General features: G+C 45.1%; 2 protein-coding genes across 8 annotated transcripts in view; both read right to left on the bottom strand.

The window, feature by feature from the left end:
• The window catches only part of NAPRT (nicotinate phosphoribosyltransferase), a 46,635-nt gene extending 36,333 nt beyond the window's left edge, over positions 1–10,302 (bottom strand). The window contains exon 1 of the mRNA XM_058175261.1: positions 10,023–10,302. Within this exon, the coding sequence (XP_058031244.1) occupies positions 10,023–10,230 (208 nt within the window). The 5' untranslated portion in view covers positions 10,231–10,302. The remainder of the gene's footprint in view (positions 1–10,022) is intronic.
• A 6,063-nt stretch (positions 10,303–16,365) lies between these two features.
• Positions 16,366–22,283, bottom strand: part of EEF1D (eukaryotic translation elongation factor 1 delta) — a 41,234-nt gene continuing 35,316 nt past the window's right edge. For all 7 annotated transcript variants that reach the window (XM_058176335.1, XM_058176333.1, XM_058176332.1 and 4 more), the window contains 2 exons: positions 20,100–20,294; positions 16,366–16,452 (listed from right to left, as the gene is read on the bottom strand). In XM_058176335.1, the coding sequence (XP_058032318.1) occupies positions 16,414–16,452; positions 20,100–20,294 (234 nt within the window). In that variant the 3' untranslated portion in view covers positions 16,366–16,413. The remainder of the gene's footprint in view (positions 16,453–20,099; positions 20,295–22,283) is intronic.

Genomic DNA, 22,283 nt, shown 5'->3' on the forward strand with positions numbered 1-22,283 from the left:
ACTGCTGTTAAGTCAAGGACTACCTGTAAGATTCATTTTCACTTCCGGAGTACGAATAACAGAATGGAACCGTTAGAAAAATGGCCAAGATTAGCGAGGATAGGAAAGATCATTAGAGCAACTGATAGAGAAAGGGACTGCTCCAGAAAAAGTACATTAAAAGTATATAAAAGAGGGGTCTCCAACTTTGGCAACTTTCAGACTTGTGGACTTCAACTCCCAGAGTCCCTCAGCCAGCAAAGCTGGCTGAGGAACTCTGGGAGTTGAAGTCCACAAGTCTGAAAGTTGCCAAGGTTGGAGACCCCTGGTATGAAAGACTATGGTAATTTACACGGGGCGAAGTTTTTAATATTACGAATTTATGCCCAAACGAAGACCGTGTGACGTTTTAAAAAAGGAAACGGATAGCAAAGAGGAGGTGACACTATAACAGTCTTCCAATATTTGAGGTGCTGCCACAAAAAAAGGGGGGGTGCACTTTAACCTAGATTCAGAGTTTGATGCAAAGTTAGAAAATATATTTGGTATATGCATTGTCACCGTAAGAAATAGACAGTGTGAATATTTTTAAGAGTGTTGCCAGGATATTTATTAAAGTTTATAGAATAGAATAGAATTTTTTATTGGCCAAGTGTGATTGGACACACAAGGAATTTGTCTTGGTGCAAATGCTCTCAGTGTACACAAAAGAAAAGATACCTTCATCAAGAATCATAGGGTACAACACAGAGTAGAGTAGAGTAGAGTAGAGTAGAGTAGAGTAGAGTAGAGTAGAGTAGAGTAGAATAGAATAGAATTGAATTCTTTATTGGCCAAGTGTGATTGGACACACAAGGAATTTGTCTTGGTGCAAATGCTCTCAGTGTACACAAAAGAAAAGATACCTTCATCAAGAATCATAGGGTACAACACAGAGTAGAGTAGAGTAGAGTAGAGTAGAGTAGAGTAGAATAGAATAGAATAGAATTCTTTATTGGCCAAGTGTGATTGGACACACAAGGAATTTGTCTTGGTGCATATGTTCTCAGTGAACATAAAAGAAAAGATACCTTCATCAAGAATCATAGGGTACAACACAGAATAGAGTAGAGTAGAGTAGAGTAGAGTAGAGTAGAATAGAATAGAATAGAATAGAATTCTTTATTGGCCAAGTGTGATTGGACACACAAGGAATTTGTCTTGGTGCATATGTTCTCAGTGAACATAAAAGAAAAGATACCTTCATCAAGAATCATAGAGTACAACACAGAATAGAGTAGAGTAGAGTAGAGTAGAGTAGAGTAGGGTAGAGTAGAGTAGAATAGAATAGAATAGAATAGAATAGAATTCTTTATTGGCCAAGTGTGATTGGACATACAAGGAATTTGTCTTGGTGCCAATGCTCTCAGTGTACATAAAAGAAAAGATACCTTCATCAAGAATCATAGGGTACAACACAGAATAGAATAGAGTAGAGTAGAGTAGAGTAGAGTAGAGTAGAGTAGAGTAGAGTAGAATAGAATAGAATAGAATAGAATTCTTTATTGGCCAAGTGTGATTGGACACACAAGGAATTTGTCTTGGTGCAAATGCTCTCAGTGTACATAAAAGAAAAGATACCTTCATCAAGAATCATAGGGTACAACACAGAATAGAGTAGAGTAGAGTAGAATAGAATAGAATAGAATAGAATAGAATAGAATTTTTTATTGGCCAAGTGTGATTGGACACACAAGGAATTTGTCTTGGTGCATATGCTCTCAGTGTACATAAAAGAAAAGATACCTTCATCAAGAATCATAGGGTACAACACAGAATAGAGTAGAGTAGAGTAGAGTAGAGTAGAGTAGAGTAGAATAGAATAGAATTCTTTATTGGCCAAGTGTGATTGGACATACAAGGAATTTGTCTTGGTGCATATGCTCTCAGTGTACATAAAAGAAAAGATACGTTCGTCAAGGTACAACATTTACAACACAATTGATGGTCAGTATATCAATATATATCTCTCTTCAGCTGGAAACAAGCAGAATGTGTCAGAATTAAAAGCAATACCAAAACTAGAGGAATAGAACAGAAAGATTTTGACTGCTATAAACCTGAACTTTGCACCATTGCAATATTAAAATACAGCTTCTAGTTTTGGTCACCGCACTACAAAAAAGATATTGAGACTTTGAAAAAAGTGCAGAGAAGAACAATGAAGATGATTCAAGCCCTGGAGACTAAAACATACAAAGAAGGGTTGAAGGATTTGGATTTGGCTAATCTAGAGAAACAAAGGCCTGGGGGTGGGGTGGGGGGACATGATAGCAGTAGTCCAGTATTTGAGGGGCTGCCCCAAAGAAGAGGGGGTCAATTTATGGTACTACTCCATAAATACTCACCAGAAGGCAGGACAAGAAGCAACGAATGGAAACTAATCAAGGAGAGAAGCAATTAAGGAATTAAGGAGAAACTTCCTAACAGTGAGGACAATTAACCAGTGGAACAGCTTGCCACCAGAAGTTGTGGATGTTCCGACATGGAAGTTTTTAAGAAGAGCCTGGACAGCCACTTGTCTGAAACGATATATGGAGTCTCCTGCTTGAGCAGAGGGTTAGACTAGAAGACCTCCAAGGCCCCTTTCCTACCTGATTATTCTGTCTTATCATATGGACATTTGATGAAAGAACTGGAATAGCTTCTAAGTTCCACTCCCTTCTGATAATAATAATAATAATAATAATAATAATAATAATAATAATAATAATAATTATTATTATTATTATTATTATTATTATTATTATTATTATTATTATTATTATTATTATTATTTAATTTTTATACCGCCCTTCTCCCGAAGGACTCAGGGCGGTGAACAGGCAGATAAAATAATACATTACAATAAAAACACTATTTAAAAAACTTATTCAATATAGCCTAAATTTAAAATACAATACAAAATGTAAAATAAACCCCAATAAAATCCATGTTTAAAAACCCTATTTAAGCCAGTCCTGCTCGAAAGAATAGATATGTCTTCAGCTGTAACCTGATAAGTCAGGTTACACCTTGAAAATTATGACCGGTTTCGAACTTCTCAAATCCAGGTGGATTCAGTAAAAACAGTTGGACCAGGGAAACCATAAGCCACAAGGCTCAGCCTCCCCTCCCAGTTTGGCTGAAGGTCAGCAACCATCTGCAAAGTCCTAGTGGACAACCATTTAGATATGAGCCAGCAGTGTGCAGCAGCTGTTAAAAAAGCCAACACAGTTCTGGGCTGCATAAACAGAGGGATAGAATCAAGATCACGTGAAGTGTTAGTGCCACTTTATAATGCCTTGGTAAGGCCACACTTGGAATATTGCATCCAGTTTTGGTCGCCAGGATGTAAAAAAGATGTTGAGACTCTAGAAAGAGTGCAGAGAAGAGCAACAAAGATGATTAGGGGACTGGAGGATAAAACATATGAAGAACGGTTGCAGGAACTGGGTATGTCTAGTTTAATGAAAAGAAGGACTAGGGGAGACATGATAGCAGTGTTCCAATATCTCAGGGGTTGCCACAAAGAAGAGGGAGTCAGGCTGTTCTCCAAAGCACCTGAGGGTAGAACAAGAAGCAATGGGTGGAAACTGATCAAGGAAAGAAGCAACTTAGAACTAAGGAGAAATTTCCTGACAGTTAGAACAATTAATAAGTGGAACGACTTGCCTGCAGAAGTTGTGAATGCTCCAACACTGGAAATTTTTAAGAAAATGTTGGATAACCATCTGACTGAGATGGTGAAGGGTTTCCTGCCTGGGCAGGGGGTTGGACTAGAAGGCCTCCAAGGTCCCTTCCAACTCTGATGTTATGTTATGTTATGTTATGGATGCTTAAGGGAGATTTCTGCCCAGAGCAGGATTGCAATTCTTCCAATTCCATTCCACCCGGCCTTCTATCTCCAAGAAGCCCAGCCAGCAAAAATCTTGCAAGAATCCAATTCAGCGTCTGAGGCTGAATACCAAGAACCGGATATCAAGTAACAAAGCCTGAATAAAATCTGGATGAAAGAGAAAAAAGAGAGAGAGAGAGATGAAAAGAATAAATATGAGCAGGCATTTAAGAAACAAGTTTGGAAATGGGTGAGCAGGGAGACAGCTTAGAATCTGCAGAAAATGTTCCTTCCTTAGCGCCAAGTCTATTTATGTTCTGAGCTATCCCGGCTCCTTAGATAAGCGATGGGCGGCGCATAAATTTCATAACAGATAAACAAAACATCAATGAAAAAACGAATCGGGAGAAACGAAGTCAGGGGGAACATCTGGAGACATGAAAAACGTGGAGAAATTTGGGAGAAAAATGCTGGTTGTAGGATCCTAAAATTTGACAGTTGGGTGGGGGGGCTGCAAATGGGCCCATAAAAAAAAATTTGCACAGGGTAGCGGGGATTTTAGGAACTTTAGGCCAATATCCTGTTCTGGTGAACGTTCTTGTTTTTTTTTTTAATTTCCTTCTGTGTGGTCCTTTATTCAGCACCATCCTAAACATAGAATAATAGGAAGGGACCTTAGAGGTCTTCTAGTCCAACCCCCTGCTCAAGCAGGAGACCCTATGCCATTTCAGACAAATGCCTGCCCAATCTCTTCTTAAGCACCTCCCGTGTTGGAGCACCCACAACTTCTGAAGGCGACCGTTGGTTGATTGCTCTGTCAGGAAATTTCTTTTATGTACACTGAGAGCGTATGCACCAAGACAAATTCCTTGCGTGTCCAATCACTCTTGGCCAATTAAAAAAAATAAAAATATTCTATTCTATTTCTCCTGGAGTTCTAGGTTGCTCCTTTGCCACATTAGACCGTTGGTTGTACATTAACAATAGTAGATTTAGAAGGGACCTTGGAGTCATCTAGTCTAATCCCTGCTCTTGCAGGAGACCTATAATATTTCTGATCGATGGCCGTCTGGTCTCTTCTTAAAAATCTCCAGCAATGGAGGACCCACAACTTCTGGAGGCAAACTGTCCCACTAGTTAAAAGAATTACAGAATGATATTCGGAAGGGACCTCGAGGTCTTCTAGTCCAGCCCCCCCGCTCAAGCAGGAGACCCTATACCCATGATGGCAAACCTGTGGCACGCGGAGCCATATCTGTGGACACGCGAGCGTTGCCCTAGCTCAGCTTCAGCGTGCATCTGTGCACCAGTCAGCTGATTTTTGGGTCTTCGGGGGGAGGGGGACTCTTTGGGGGGGTGGAGAGGTCGTTTTTGCCCTCCCCAGACTCCTAGAAAGCCTCTGGGGCCCGGGGAGGGCAAAAAACGGGCCTATTGGGCCCACCGTGCCATCATGTGCCAAAAGCAGAGGGGGTCCGGGGGGGTTGTGAGCGCATGCGCAGGGGGCGGCAGAGCGCATTGCATTATGGGTGTGGGCACGCATGTGTGTGACCCCCACCACACGCTCCCCCTGCTTTTGGCACGTGACGGCAAAAAGATTACCATTTCAGGCAAGTGTCTGTCCACTCTTCAACACCTTCTGGTGGCAAGCCGTTCCACTGGTTAATCGTCCTCACTGTTAGGAGGTTTCTCCTTAATTCCAGGTTGCTTCTCTCTTTGATGAGTTTCCATCCATTGTTTCTTGTCCTGTTTTCTGGTGCTTTGGAAAATAGGTGGACCCCCCTCTTCTCTGGGGCAGCCCCTCAAAAAAAAAACTGAACCAAAAGCTGTACAAAGGTTATCTTCTTAACTTCTAGTCCTTGAACAAGATGAAGCAATTTACCATAATTACCAGGTAAAACAAACTGGTTCTCCCAGGAAATTCCTGAGGTGGGGGTGTGGGCGGGGGGGGGGAAGACATGTGAGTTTCCACAAATGGGACAATTTCACATCTCTGACATCAGTACAATTGAACGAGTCCAGAAATATTTTACAAGAAGAGTTCTCCATTCCTCTGAAAACAACAAAATACCTTATGCCACCGGACTTGAAATCCTAGGCTTAGAAAACTTGGAACTCCGTCGCCTTCGACAAGACCTAAGTTTAACTCACAGAATCATCTATTGTAATGTCCTTCCTGTTAAAGACTACTTCAGCTTTAATTGCAATAATACTAGAGCAACTAATAGATTTAAACTTAATGTTAACCGCTTTAATCTAGATTGCAGAAAATATGACTTCTGTAACAGAATCATCAGTGCTTGGAATACTTTACCTGACTCTGTGGTCTCTTCCCATCATCCTAAAAGCTTTAACCAAAAACTTTCTACTATTGACCTCACCCCATTCCTAAGAGGACCATAAGGGGCGTGCATAAGAGCACAAACGTCCTATTGTTCCTGTCCTATTGTTTTTTTTCTTTTCTTCTTCCTATATATATGCTTATACCTCCTTATATTTACCCATATATGTGTTTATATACTATATAATCTTTTGTATGATACCTACATATATTGTTGTGACAAAATAAATAAATAAAATAAATAAATAAATAAATAAATAAATTTTTTAATCCAAAGCCACAATTGTGCAGATTGTCCTCTGTGGTAGAGAGGAATGGCAATGCCCAAGGGATATTTCTCTAGCTAATACAGGTAGTCCTCGACATACAACCACAATCGAGCCCAACGTTTCCCTTTGCCAAGCGAGATAGCCATTAAGTGAGCTTTGTCCCGTTTTACGACGTAATCTTGCTACAGGTATTCACCGAAGTAACGCAGTTCAATTTTTATTTATTTTTAAATTTGAATTTATATCCCGCCCTTCTCCGAAGACTCAGGGTGGCTTACACTATGTTAGCAATAGTCTTCATCCTATCTGTATATTTATATACAAAGTCAACTTATTGCCCACAACAATTTGGGTCCTCATTTTACCTACCTTATAAAGGATGGAAGGCTGAGTCAACCTTGGGCCTGGTGGGGCTTGAACCTGCAATAATTGCAAGCAGCTGATGTTAATAACAGACTGCTTTAGTCTGTTGAGCCACCAGAGGACCTTAACAGGACTTGTTAAGGTTGTTAAGTGAATCTGCTTCTGATCACGTGACCACGGGGGGAGGGGGGGCAGCTGCAATTGTCCTCAGTTGAAAAGTTGGTCGCAAGTCGCTTTTTCCCCCCCCACTCGTCACTTTAAACCGTCTCTAAACAAACCATTGTAATTTGAGGAGAACCCCCCCCCCTCGAGAAATAAATAAATAAATGTTTAGGAGCACCAGAAGAAGGAAGGCCGGATAGGAGAAGATGGGCCACCAGTTAAGAGGGTAATTTTGTACCGGGGTTTTGGAGTTTTTTTTTTGCACCCACTACACACTTTGCACAAAATGCGTAGTGGGCATGACAAAAGTTGCAAGGCAGCACCGTGCCTGGGCGTTGGCGCATGGCCCGTTAACCAATATGCATGCACGCACCCTTTGGATGCGCTCCAAACTCAAATTCAGCCACACTGTCACTCCTCCTCCTCCCCAGCCCCGAGCCTTAATCCAACCGGAGGCATCGTTTCTTCCCCAGAGAGCCCATCATGCAAAGCAAAGCACAGCCCCCCTGATTTGGAGAAGGGGAAACTGAGGCACGCTGCCTCTCGGTGTTGGCCCCAAGCCAACCTCTGAGGTTTTACAGGCGCGTTTTAGCGCCAAGGTGCGATTTATGGGGAAGGAAATAAAAAATTCACCTTAGCTCCTTTGCAACCGGCTGGCCTGTCTTCTTCCTTGCATCTCCCCCCCACCCCCAACCTCTGGATGGGCAGTTGGCTCTGGCTTGCCCCACTGAAGGCAAGTTCAATTCCCACCTGTGGGTCTCCTTCCCCAAAGCTGCAATTGATTCCCGCCCGCTAGGGAAAAAGACCTGCTGGACCAAGTTCACCATTGGGATGGGAGACCACCAGGAGACACACAAACACACCACTGCAGGGAAGACCCCTATGACATCCCCCAGCTGGGAAAGGTGCACGTGGGGTGGGGTAAGGGGGCGAGGGAGGGGATTTCAAGTCCCTTTTGGGAACCTCGGAATGAGGCTCAGCATTCCCTGTCGCCCATCCCCACCCACCCACCCAACAAATGATCTGGCAAGCTCACTTTCCCAAAGGTGCAACTGATCACACACACACACACCCAGGGAAAAAGGCCTGCTGGATCAAACTCATCACTGGGAGACCACCAGGAGATCCCTCCGATGTTTCGGGGAAGGCCCCCAAAGGGCTCCCCCTATGCCAATCCGCAGCTGGGAAAGGCACATGTGGGTTAATGCGAGGGGGGGGATCCCAGGTCCTTTTGGGGAACCTCGGGGTCTTCCGCGAGCCCCCTGGCTCAGCATTCCCAGCTGCCCATCCCTCCCCCACCCAACACATGCCCTGGCCAGCTCCCTTCCCCAAAGCTGCAATTGATTCCTCCCTGCACCCCCAGGGAGAAGGGCCTGCTGGATCAAACTCATCATTGGGATGGGAAACCACTAGGAGATCCTTCTGCTGCTGCAGGGAAGACCCCCCCCAAAGGGCCCCCACCATGCCACCCCTAGGTGCACACGGGTTGATGCAAGGGACGGGTGGTGGTGGTTCCAGGTCCTTTTGGGGAACCTCGGGGTCCGAGGCTCCCCCACCTCTACATGCCCTGGCAAGCTCACTTTCACACACAAAGGTGTAACTGATTCACCTACATACACACACACAGAGGTGGAAAAAAAACTCACCATTGGGATGGGAGACCACCAGGAGATCCCTTGGCTGCTACAGGGAAAGCCCCCCCCCATGTGCACGTGGGTTGATGCAAGAGAAAGGTGGGGGGATCCCAGATCCTTTTGGGGAACCCCAGGGTCTTTCTCAACCCCCAAGGCTCAGCATTCCCAGCCTCCCATCTCCCCCACCCACCCACCCCATGCCTCTGGCCAGCTCACTTCCCCAAAGCTGCAATTGATTCCACCCCATTCAAGGGAAAAAGGACTGCTGGATCATCGTCGGGATGGGAGACCACCAGGAGATCCTGCTGCTGCTGCAGGGAAGACCGCCAAAGGGCCACCCCCCATGCCACCCCTAGGTGCATGTGGGTTGATGCAAGGGGCGGGTGGTGGTGGTCCCAGGTCCTTTTGAGGAACCTCAGGGTCCGAGGCTCAGCATTCCCAGCCTCCCATCCCACCCCCCACCTCTACATGCCCTGGCAAGCTCACTTTCCCAAAGGTGCAATTGATTCCATACACACAGCCCCAGGGGGGGGGGGGGGAAACTCATCATTGGGATGGGAGACCACCAGGAGATCCCTTTGGCTCCTGCAGGGAAAGCCCCCCATGTGCACGTGGGTTGATGCAAGAGAAAGGTGGGGGGATCCCAGATCCTTTTGGGGAACCCCAGGGTCTTTCTCAACCCCCAAGGCTCAGCATTCCCAGCCTCCCATCTCCCCCACCCCCCCCCCCCCTGCCCCCGGCCCGCTCACTTCCCCCAAGCCGCAAATGGTTCCACCCCATTCAAGGGAAAAAGGACTGCTGGATCATCGTTGGGATGGGAGACCACCAGGAGATCCTGCTGCTGCTGCAGGGAAGACCGCCAAAGGGCCACCCCCCATGCCACCCCTAGGTGCATGTGGGTTGATGCAAGGGGCGGGTGGTGGTGGTCCCAGGTCCTTTTGAGGAACCTCAGGGTCCGAGGCTCAGCATTCCCAGCCTCCCATCCCACCCCATCCCCCACCTCTACATGCCCTGGCAAGCTCACTGTCCCAAAGGTGCAATTGATTCCATACACACACACACACACACAGCCCCAGGGGGGGGGAAAAACTCATCATTGGGATGGGAGACCACCAGGAGATCCCTTTGGCTCCTGCAGGGAAAGCCCCCCCCCTCCCCACGTGCAAGGTGGTTTGATGCAAGAGAGGGAGGGGGGATCCCAGGCCCTTTTGGGGAACCTCGGGGTCTTCCGCGACCCCCGAGGCTCACCATTCCCAGCCTCCCCTTCCTCCCCTCCACCCAACACGTGCCTTGGCCAGCTCGCTTCCCCAACCGGGCGCCCGCGAGGACTGGAGGGAGGGAGGGAGGGAGCCCCTTTTGGGGTGGGGGGGCTTCGGTCTTGGTTTGAGGGTCCCCCCCCACCCCTCCCACCCCCGCCTCACCTGCCCGGCTGAAGCGGAAGGCGCGGAGGAAGGCCAGGCAGTCGGTCAGGCCGGCGCCCAGGGCGAAGGCACCCTGGAACGGGCAGCGGCGGAAGAAGAGCTCGAAAGCGGCCGGCTGGCGGTGTCTCCCGGTTCGCCAGTAGCCGTAGGCCATGGTGAACTGGTAGAGGTCGGTCAGCAACGCCAGCGAGCCCCCGCCGGCCTCCATGGCCCCGCCGCGCCCGCCCGCCCGGCTCGCCTCTCCTCTCCTCGGCTCGGCTGCGCTCCGAGCTCTGCGCCCGGCCGGGGCACGCGGAGACCCAGCAAGCCAGGAGCCCCGCCCACCCCGAGGGGAAGCCACGCCTCCTCCTCCTCCTCCTTCTCCCCCCCCCGCACCTCGAGACATTGTAGCGCTGGAGCGGAAGGGGAGCTTCCCTCGCTTAGCGCCAGCAGGGCGCCCGCGGGCCACCCATGGGATGGAATGGAATAGAATAGAATAGAATAGGAGAATGGGAATGGGAATGGGAATATACTAGAGTAGAGTAGAGTAGAGTAGAATAGAATAGAATAGAATAGAATAGAATAGAATAGAATAGAATAGAATAGGAGAATGGGAATGGGAATGGGAATATACTAGAGTAGAGTAGAGTAGAGTAGAGTAGAGTAGAATAGAATAGAATAGAATAGAATAGAATAGAATAGAATAGAATAGAATAGGAGAATGGGAATGGGAATGGGAATATACTAGAGTAGAGTAGAGTAGAGTAGAGTAGAATAGAATAGAATAGAATAGAATAGAATAGAATAGAATAGAATAGAATAGAATAGGAGAATGGGAATGGGAATATACTAGAGTAGAGTAGAATAGAATAGAATAGAATAGAATAGAATAGAATAGAATAGGAGAATGGGAATGGGAATGGGAATATACTAGAGTAGAGTAGAATAGAATAGAATAGAATAGAATAGAATAGAATAGAATAGGAGAATGGGAATGGGAATGGGAATATACTAGAGTAGAGTAGAGTAGAATAGAATAGAATAGAATAGAATAGAATAGAATAGAATAGAATAGAATAGAATAGGAGAATGGGAATGGGAATGGGAATATACTAGAGTAGAATAGAATAGAATAGAATAGAATAGAATAGAATAGAATAGAATAGAATAGAATAGAATAGAATAGGAGAATGGGAATGGGAATGGGAATATACTAGAGTAGAGTAGAATAGAATAGAATAGAATAGAGATGGGAATGAATGGGAATGGAGATGAGATATACTAGAGTAGAGTAGAGTAGAATGAGAATAGAATAGAATGGAATAGAATAGAATAGAATAGAATAGAATAGAATAGGAGAATGGGAATGGGAATGGGAATATACTAGAGTAGAGAATAGAATAGAATAGAATGAGATAGAATAGATAGAATAGATAGAATAGATAGAATAGAATAGAATGGGAGATAGAATGGGAATGGGAATATACTAGAATAGAATGGAATAGAATAGAATAGAATAGGAGAATGGGAATGGGAATGGGAATGGGAATATACTAGAGTAGAGTAGAATAGAATAGAATAGAATAGAATAGAATAGAATAGAATAGAATAGGAGAATGGGAATGGGAATATACTAGAGTAGAGTAGAATAGAATAGAATAGAATAGAATAGAATAGGAGAATGGGAATGGGAATGGGAATATACTAGAGTAGAATAGAATAGAATAGAATAGAATAGAATAGAATAGAATAGGAGAATGGGAATGGGAATGGGAATATACTAGAGTAGAGTAGAGTAGAATAGAATAGAATAGAATAGAATAGAATAGAATAGAATAGAATAGAATAGAATAGAATAGGAGAATGGGAATGGGAATATACTAGAGTAGAGTAGAATAGAATAGAATAGAATAGAATAGAATAGAATAGAATAGAATAGGAGAATGGGAGATGGAATGGGAATGAATGGGAATGGGAATGGGAATATACTAGAGTAGAGTAGAGTAGAATAGAATAGAATAGAATAGAATAGAATAGAATAGAATAGGAGAATGGGAATGGGAATGGGAATATACTAGAGTAGAGTAGAATAGAATAGAATAGAATAGAATAGAATAGAATAGAATAGAATAGAATAGGAGAATGGGAATGGGAATGGGAATGGGAATATACTAGAGTAGAATAGAATAGAATAGAATAGAATAGAATAGAATAGAATAGGAGAATGGGAATGGGAATATACTAGAGTAGAATAGAATAGAATAGAATAGAATAGAATAGAATAGAATAGAATAGAATAGAATAGAATAGAATAGAATAGGAGAATGGGAATGGGAATGGGAATATACTAGAGTAGAGTAGAGTAGAATAGAATAGAATAGAATAGAATAGAATAGAATAGAATAGAATAGAATAGAATAGAATAGAATAGAATAGGAGAATGGGAATGGGAATGGGAATATACTAGAGTAGAGTAGAATAGAATAGAATAGAATAGAATAGAATAGAATAGGAGAATGGGAATGGGAATATACTAGAGTAGAATAGAATAGAATAGAATAGAATAGAATAGAATAGAATAGAATAGAATAGAATAGAATAGGAGAATGGGAATGGGAATGGGAATATACTAGAGTAGAGTAGAGTAGAGTAGAATAGAATAGAATAGAATAGAATAGAATAGAATAGAATAGGAGAATGGGAATGGGAATGGGAATATACTAGAGTAGAGTAGAGTAGAATAGAATAGAATAGAATAGAATAGAATAGAATAGAATAGGAGAATGGGAATGGGAATGGGAATGGGAATATACTAGAGTAGAATAGAATAGAATAGAATAGAATAGAATAGAATAGAATAGAATAGAATAATAGATGGAATGGAATGGAATAGAATAGGGAATGGGGGTGGGAATTGGAATGGAGTAGAGTACAGTAGAATAGAAAATACAGAATAGAGTGGAGTGGAGTGGAATAGAAGAGAAATGAAGAAGAGAAGAGAAAAGAGAAGAGGAAGAATGAAGATTTAATCAAACTTAATTGTCCCTTTGAAAGCTGGTGGCCATTGCCACAGATCCTGCATGGGAAAAAGCCCTGGAGTGTGGGGTGTGTGTGTGTGTCCCCCTTTTTACGACTTTTCTTGCCACGTTTAAGTGAACCAGGGCAGGTATGGAATTAGTCACAAGGTTGTTAAGCAAATCTGGCTTCCCCTTTTTGACTTTGCTTGCCAGGAGGTCGCCAAAGGGTGTGTGTGTGTCACGTGACCCCGGGACGTGACTAGCCCGTCATAAATGTGAGTCAGTTGTCAAACAGCCGAATGTAAAAAACAGTCATCGCTCCTTTTTTTTCAGTTGCTGTTTTAACTTTGGTCACTAAGCAAACGGTTTTAAGTCGAGGACTGCCGCCTCCTCTGTTTCTGCCCCTGGTAAGGCCAGCTAGCTAGGTCAGGGGTCTGCAACCTTGGCTCTTTTAAGACTTGTGGACTTCAACTCCCAGACTTCCTCAGCCAGCAAAGCTGAAGGGAGTTGAAGTCCACAAGTCTTAAAAGAGCCAAGGGTGCAGACCCCTGAGCTACGCCACTCCAGGTCACTTTTGTCCAAAGGGGGGGGGCACCCCTTGGAGACTTACATCCCCCTTTGACTTTCCACAAAGTGAGGACTTACTGGCTCACTCCTAGGTGCTGGTCCAGGATGGGGATCGAGCCCTTTCCATTACTCATTGGCTGCCTCTGGGAGTTCTTGATTTCTTTTTTAATATACTGTACTTTCGATTTTTATTTGTAAGCCTGTGTGCGAGTGGCTGTGAAATTGGGCAGCCTGCAAACTCTGGCCCTGGCATCTCAGAGGGGAGCAGGCAGCAGGGCTTCTCATTAACCTTCCATGTTGAATTTTAACTATCTTCACCTCTAGTTTACATTTTTGTATTGTTTTTTTTTTTAAAACGTTTTATTTGTACATCGCCCAGAGTCCCTTTGTGAGGGAGACGGGCAGCAGTTCCTAAAATAGGTATTGATTTATGATAAGTCTGATAAGACGGATGGTAAGATAGGCAATAGAAATCATAAATGGTACAAAATGAGATAGGATAAATGGATATAAGGTCAGCCCAATGTGATTTTACTCAATAAACCATGGTAAAAACCAATTAGGCATACAAGCCTGGCTTTTTAGTTTTTTTGATTACCTATTCAGTCCAATTGTTCTCATTATTCTTGTGACTGGTCCAAATAATTATTCTTTTATTCATGAAACATGAAACTCGGTCAACTGAACGTTTAAAAATACATCACAAATATAATTGACTGGCACTGATGGTTGATACGGGTTGCTGCCAGCATCCTAAGTATCAACCAAGTATCTTCTTAAGATGTACGATGTTCCTGAGTAGTGCAGTCTTTTTTTGCAGTTCCGCTGGTGTTATTGCAGGAAGCTGCCATTTTTTGATGTAAAATTCTTGGACATGGCGCCAAGTCCCCCGATGACAATGGGTATCACTGTCACGTTACATCCATAATCGCGTAGTTTCGATGGCCAGGAGATATTATTACCCCGATTCCCCCAAAAGCCAAAAGCCAATCGGGCTTTTGAGCGCATGGCAGTAAGGCCAAAGCGCTTATTTCAGGGTTCAAAAAAATGTAAGACAGGATCTTATTTTCAGGGAAACACGGTATTAGTCATTGCAAAGCCAGCCAGACTGGTTTTGGGACTTTTGTCTACCTATAGAGTCCTTACCAAGGGCCTGGGATAGGCAAATCCACATGTTGGACAGTTACAGATATCGTTGCAGGATGGAAGCAGTTAATATATATATATATATATATATATTTACTATATTACTAATAATAATTTGTGGGAGAGGGGACTGCTCCGTGTGAGTGGCAGGCATGCAACTCCACATTCAGGCACACACACAGGTGCCTGCGACTCACACGAGTAGCACTTCACACATAAGCACGAGAGCCGGCCACTCATGCGAGTGGAACTTTGCATGCGAATGGAGGCTGTTCCGCCACTTGTGTGGCTTGGTTCGAATCGGGCTGCGGCCTGGTTAATGGGTTGCGGTCCAGGGGTTGGGGACTGTTGTGGTCCGCCAGTAGCCTGCGGAGTTGGCAACGGAGTCGGACAGCGATGAGGCTGAGGAAGAACATGGGCCAGTCCTGGAGGCTGGGGAAGACCCAGATGAGGCGGGGCCAGGGCCATTGGGGAGTGAGGTGCAGACTCCAGAGGCTGACAGTAGTGAGGCAGAGGAACAGGAGGAGCCTGTTCCTAATGCACGCATGAGAAGAGCTGCCAGAAGGCAAGAGCAGCTCAAGCAAAAAGGACAACTCGGGAGTAGGGCCAAGAGATGATTGGCCCCTCCCATTAAGGCTTAAAAGAGCAGCACCAGCATTTGGGCTTTGTCTGAAAACATTGATAGCCTTGCTCTTTCTCTTGCTGCATTTATTTCTTGTTGGCGTCTTCTGCTTTTGAATTGTTGCCAAGAAAGGCCTTTGGCAGGTTGCCTAATTAGACCAAGGTTGGTGATAAGACTGAGGACTTGTGTTATGAAGAATTTGCTTTGATTTTGTTTAGACTACGCTGAGAACGAGTTAATTCTCAGCTGTTCTGATAAAGTCTGTTTTTGAACTGGTTGCATTTGCTACTATCTACTTGGGCCTTGGTCACAACAGGGCCCCCTGCTTTATGGACCTCGGATTTCCACAGGCACTTTCAACCGATTTGATGAAAGCTGAGCTTTGTGCGTGGACGTGCAAGCATTCAACAGAGGGAATTAAAAACGTTCTTTGTTAAGCCTAAAAAACATTAAATTATCCTTCTCGCATGTCGAAGAAAGATGGGATTCCATGTTGAAACCATGTTCTTTTGCAACACTGATGGAAAGATCACGCTCAACATAGAACGGCTGGCCACTGGGATCTTTTGAGCAACATCTGGTGTTTTGAGTGGATCTCTCTGTATCAGGAGTGTCCAATTGTGGCCACTTTAAAACCTGTGGACTTTGACTCCCAGAATTCCCCAGCTGGCTGGGGAATTCTGAGAGTTGAAGTCTATAGGTCTTAAAAAGTGGCCCAGGCGATGCTGCCCAGGCGATCTGGAGCAGTCTACTGGAGAATGTCCACTTTTTAAAACTTTCCAACACAACTGATACACCACGGTGGAATTTGATTTTGCAGTCACAAAGTCTGCAGGGCTGCAATCTCACAAAAACACCCCGGTTAAAGGTATGTTAGTTAAACACCACTTCTGAAATGAGCGACCTCTGGAAGTGAGCATTTACATCCCAGGCGCCGTTGATGTTGCTTCCTAGTGTCACAATCTCAGACTTCTTAATCCGCAGGGAAAGACAAGAGGCCCCAGCATCGCTCTCCAACTCTTAACCATTTATTAGCTTTAGAAAGGGTAAAGGTTTGCCGTTAGATCTTGTTGAAAGCAGCTATGTCAACACTCTGCACCTAGAAGACAAAAAGAGAGCCATGAGCAGCTTTGTTTGGGGAGACCTGCGCATCTCAGGCCTGGCTCCGTCATTTCATTCAGGCGTCCAGAGGCTTCTATAGAAGGGACTTGGACAATGGATGCCTAAAAGGTACTTTGGCCAGGGTGGGTGTAGTCAAAACGGAGAGAATAGTGAACAATTGAGTTGGAAGGGACCTCAGAGGTCTTCTAGTCCAACCCCTTGCTCAAGCGGGAGACCCTATACCATTTTAGACAGATGGCTGTCCAGTCTCTTCTTTAAAACCTCCAGCGATGGAGCACCCACAACTTCTGGAGGGAAGCTGCTCCACTGGTTGATTGTCCTCACTGTCAGTAAATTTCTTCTTAGTTCCAGGTTGCTTCTCTCCTGGATTAGTTTCCATCCACTACTTCTTAAATTCTGGTGCTTTGGAGAATAGGTGGACCCCCTCTTCTTTGTGGCAGCCCCTCAAATAGTGCAATATTGCTATCATATCCCCCCTAGTCCTTCTTTTCTCTAGACAGGCCATACCCAATTCCTGCAACCATTCTTCATATGTTTTAGTCTCTCATTCCGTCCACAACTCCCTCCATTTCTTTGATTCTTTGACAATCATTTGTCTGCAAAAATATAAAGGTCTCCTGCCTGAGCAGGGGGTTGGACTAGAAGACCTCCAAAGTCCCTTCCAACTCTGTGACTCTGTTATCCGCATCTTTGCTGAGCAGAATCAGCAGCGTAAGAACGACTTCTGGTTCCATTTCCCATTCCTGAAATATCACCACGCCGAAATAAAACATTAACTGTGATTTAAAGCTGCTGAAAACCGGTGAGGTGCGACTGTGAGACTTCAACCCTGAGGGCACCAAGGGTTGGGGGATTATTTGGGCCAAAACTCAGCAATAAGGACAACTGTGATGGTCCCTCGTTGGGACTCAGAGCTCGTCAACTGTGCTAAGCCAAACCCTGGTCTGATTTGTCGAAAGTCAAATGGTCTTCGCGTGTCGAAAGTCTTAATAAAACGACACCATAATAAAAAAGGGTTTTTAGTGAGTTGTGTGAATTCAGTTAACCAACACTGGGACCAGAATTCTACGCATGTAGCATTTCCTGAGATAACAGCAAGGCAAGGGGTAATATTTGCAGGGTAAAAACCTTTATATGGGAGAGGTGGAGCTGGGTTTACAGAACACAACCAAGCCTAAAAATTGACCCATGATTAGCATATTGGTGTATTTAGTCTCGTTGGGTTAATTTCTCAATGTCTACTTTATTGTTTTGTTATTTTACTTCTGTTCCATTTACATATCTTTTCATTTTTGTTCCTTTTCACAGTTGTAAGCCGCCTGGAATCCGCCCCCATGCCGAAATAGGTGGCAAATAAATTTAACAAATAAATAAATGAGCGAATATATAGCTTATGAGGCTTGCAATAAACCTAGTTAAAGCATGCAATTTAAATGCATGGTCCTAGAACAGGAGAATCCAATCTTGGCAATGTTATGACCTGGGGATTGCAACTCCCAGAATTCCCCATCCAGAATTTTGGGAGTTGAAGTTCCCAGGTCATAAAGTTGGCAAAGTTGAACACTTCTGGTCAAATATCTTTCGGGTGACCTGAAATCCCTGATCCTTTATGATTTTTTTTTTGGGGTGGGGGGGAAAGGGAGGATGTTCTGTGCTTCTGGCTGCTGGATCTCTCTGGAACAGGGTTCATGACCTCTGGCCCATGGGTCATGGGTCAGATGTAGCCTGCCATTTGAAACAATTCAACCCATGTGACTCCAAAAGAAATATATCCACCTAGCCTGTGCAAGGGGGAGGAAGCAAACTGTCTGGATGTTCTTGAAGCGATGGCACCGGCCAGCCACCTCAACCTGTTCCCTGCCCAGATTGTGAGGCAGAGGAGCAGGAAATCAAGACACAGTTGTGGAAGGCCGAACCAATAAGGCTGGGAAAGTGCAGAGGCCCCCACTCATGCATAGATGTCAGTTGAATATAATAATAATAGCAGTTATCTTCAAAATAAAATATCTGAAAAGGTTAAATCATGGCAACTGGACCAAAGTTTTTTAAAACTGTTTTGTTTAACATTTTGAGATACTTTTGGCCTGGATCTTCATTTTCATATCTTCATTTTCAGGTTGCTTTTCATTTTGGGAAGAAATCCCCTGCAATCTGTATGGCAAGAATTGGTTTAACAAATTAACAATGTTGGAAGGGACCTTGCAGGTCATCTAGTCCAACCCCTCTACCTAAGCAGGAGACCCTACACCATTTCGGACAGATGGCAGTCCAGTCTCATCTTGAAAGCTTCCAGGGATGAAGCTCCCACAACTTCCGAAGGCAACTTCTGTTCCATGGGTTGATTGCTCTCACTGTCAGGGAATCTCTCCTTGATCAGTTTCCATCCACTAGTCCTTGTCTGGCCTTTGGGTGCCTTAGAAAATAGCTTGACCCCCTCCTCCTCTGTGGCAGCCTCTCAAATATTGGAAGATGCTATCATGTCTCCCATGGTCTTTCTCTTCACTAGACTAGCCAGGCCCAGTTCCTGCAGCCGTTCTTTCCAACCATTTTCTCTGCCTGCCCAAAATTTTCGTTTTGACTGAAGCAGCTACTTGGATGAGTAACGAAACCTCTCCTGGACTACTGCAATGCTCTCTACATGGGGCTCCCCTTGAAGAGTACCCGGAGGCTTCAGTTGGTCCATAATGCAGCTGCGCGGGTGATAGAGGGAGCCTCTCGTGGCTCTCATATAACACCTCTCCTGCGCAGACTGCACTGGCTGCCTGTGGTCTTCCGGGTGCGCTTCAAGGTGCTGGTTACCACCTTTAAAGCGCTCCATGGCTTAGGACCGGGATATTTACGGGACTGCCTTCTGTTACCACATGGCTCCCACCGCCCGGTGCGCTCCCATAGAGAGGGTCTTCTCAGGGTGCCGTCAGCCAAACAGTGTCGGCTGGCGACCCCCCAGGGGAGAGCCTTCTCTGCGGGGGCACCTACCCTCTGGAATGAGCTTCCCCCAGGACTTCGACAACTTCTTGACCTCCGGACCTTTCGCCGCGAGCTGAAGACGTATTTATTCTTCCGAGCAGGACTGGCATAAAATGGGTTTTTAAATTGGATTTTAAATGGGGTTTTATTTTATATTATGTATTTTATAATTTAACTTATAGGCCATATCGAGTAAGTTTTTTAATAGTGATTTTATTGTATTGTATTGTACTGTATTTTATCTGGCTGTTAACCGCCCTGAGTCCTTTGAGAGAAGGGCGGTATAAAAATTAAAATATTATGATGATGATGATAATGATGATTTAACCTTTTTAAGATACTTTCTGGCCTGGATGATTGAATCTTCGTTTACATCATCAAAATAAAAGCAATCCATGTCAGACAGAAGGGTGAGATATGACCTGGGAACTGAGATTATCAGAGATATTGAGAGAATCTGTGATCCCTGCAAAGGAACCTTTGGCATAAGACCTCTACTCCAGATATTCCCTGATTAAATAAATAAATAATAAATAAATTAATTAATTAAATAAACCCTAACCCTAACTTGATTTATAACTCAAGGCTTTTTACTAGCGTTGGCAGAACTTCTGAGTGGCCCATCTAACAGGAATACACCACCTTTGAAAAACTTACATAATCTTCAAATTTGGTAATCTCCTCTTCCAGGATATCTGTCCCGACTTTGTCGTCCTCCACCACACACTGGATCTGGAGTTTCTTGATGCCGTAGCCCACCGGGACCAGTTTGGAAGCCCCCCAGACAAGCCCATCCATCTGGACAGATCGGACACACTCCTCCATTTTGGCCATATCCGTTTCGTCGTCCCACTGGAAATGGGGGGGGGGGGGTGAGGGAGGAAAGAATGAGAAAGATGGACCTCAAACTCACAGCTAGCAAAAGGGGAATCAAATCAAGGCAGCTTTGTATGCCAAAATAAAGGGTTTGCTGTAAAACGAGCTGAAAACCAACCCACAAAATTGAGACAACAATTGCTTCTCCAAAGGACACCAAAATTTGCATGAAATTAAGAGTCCTCTTTCCGGCCACGTGAATTTATTTATTCCATGCAGCCTATACCGGAATCTGATTTATTCGTGGTCAAGGCAAATTGGCGGCAGATAACAGCGAATGGACTTCAAGGGGTGAGGCTGGACTTAGGTCTCTTTCAGGCATGTAGGGATTCCAGACTAATGACACGTTTGACCCCACCTTCAGGCTCAGCCTGGTCCTCTCCAACATCGTGAGTTTCAAAACTTGGCAGATTTGAGGATTCTGAATTCCACAGCCAGCCAGGCAGAGGGATGCTGATAGCCACGGTGATGTCAGGACATAAGTGAGCTGCCTCCCCCACTCCCCACAGCCCACACCCCCCAGATCCCATGTGTGTGTTTGCCACTTCGAATCACCGTAATGACAGGGGGCAAGGCACGGAGGCAACACAGTCAGTTCAAACCGCCCCTTTATTGCTCCAACTTTCCCCCAAATGCTCTCACATTTATGGCAAGTCCCAGAGCAAAGTGTTCACACTCACACATGCCCCCCCCTCCAACAACCTCTGGCTGCAAGTAGTCCTGCAAAACGCTGTGAGTACAACGGCTGCAAAGCAAGAAATCCAGCGGGGCAAGGAAATAAGTCAATGAGTCCAGGAAGCAAAGGAACTAGGCAAGAAGTCCAGCAAACTCCAAATATCTGCAACAACATACAACTCCACAAATTCAGCGTTTGTTCCCAACAAACGCCCCTTCCCACAGGGTCTCCTTAAATCTCAATTCCCAGGTGTGCCTTGTAAACAGGGGCGGGACACTCTCCTCCCGAGTTGTCAGGTCGGCCTGCGCTGTTCCCGCCTTCTCTCCACTCTCTGTGCTTGGGGATCAGGAGGGGGCAGTCCTTGTTCATCACTTGAGTTCCGCCACTCCTCATCTCCACTGCCTTCCCTCTCTCGGTCAGCCTGCCCTGGTTTCTCCCTGTTAGCAAGCCGTCCCAAGCCTGAGTGGCCCGGGGCTGGCCCGTATTGCTCCTCGCCCCGTTCCTCCAAAGCCAACGAAGCCCCCCCATCAGTCTCTGTCAGCCACAGCTCTGGCATACCCTCCCATGCAGATTCAGGCTCCGACGGGGGCATGACAATCACAGTCAGAGAAAACAGAGAGTCTCCCGCAGACTAGAGCCATGCTGGCTGGGGAATTCTGGGAGTTGAAGTTCACAAGTCTTAAAGCGGCGATGTTTGGAGACCCCTGTCTTACATCCTCTCCAGCCGTCTTGAAACTCCTCTCTGCTAAATGAAACATTCCCTTTTCACCTTCTCTTGGATACGAGTCCTACAAGCATCGCTTGTGCATAGTCAACTCAGCCTCTTTGCAATTTGTCTACGATTTTGTCTGCGGTATCTGAAGTCTGCCCAACGCATTAAGTTGCAGTTTCGCTGCACAAATGTGTCTCGTCTTTCTGGAGCTACCCAAAGCTAAAAGGGAATGGAAAACCTCTTAGAGAGAGAACATTGAGAAACAGGCGTGCACAGAGCGTCCCTGAGCCACTTCCTGTTCCAGAAGACTGCCGAAAAGAAAGCCTTCGGAGTATCTCTGCAAAGGCTCGGCCTGGGAAGGCGACAGAAATCTTGTGGTGATTCCAAAACAGTCTATTTTGCACACCCTGTTAAGGAACCACCAGGGTCCCTCATAGCAGCAGAAATAAAAGGTAAAAGTTCCCCCTGTCTAGTCGTATCCAACTCTAGGGGCTCATCGATGTTGCTTGGCTGAGGGAGGCAGCGTTGTCCAAAGACAATTTCCGTGGTCATGTGACCGTTGAAGGCACACAGAACG

Source organism: Ahaetulla prasina, chromosome 3 (genome assembly GCF_028640845.1).
Source record: "Ahaetulla prasina isolate Xishuangbanna chromosome 3, ASM2864084v1, whole genome shotgun sequence".
Taxonomy (NCBI): Eukaryota; Metazoa; Chordata; class Lepidosauria; order Squamata; family Colubridae; genus Ahaetulla; species Ahaetulla prasina.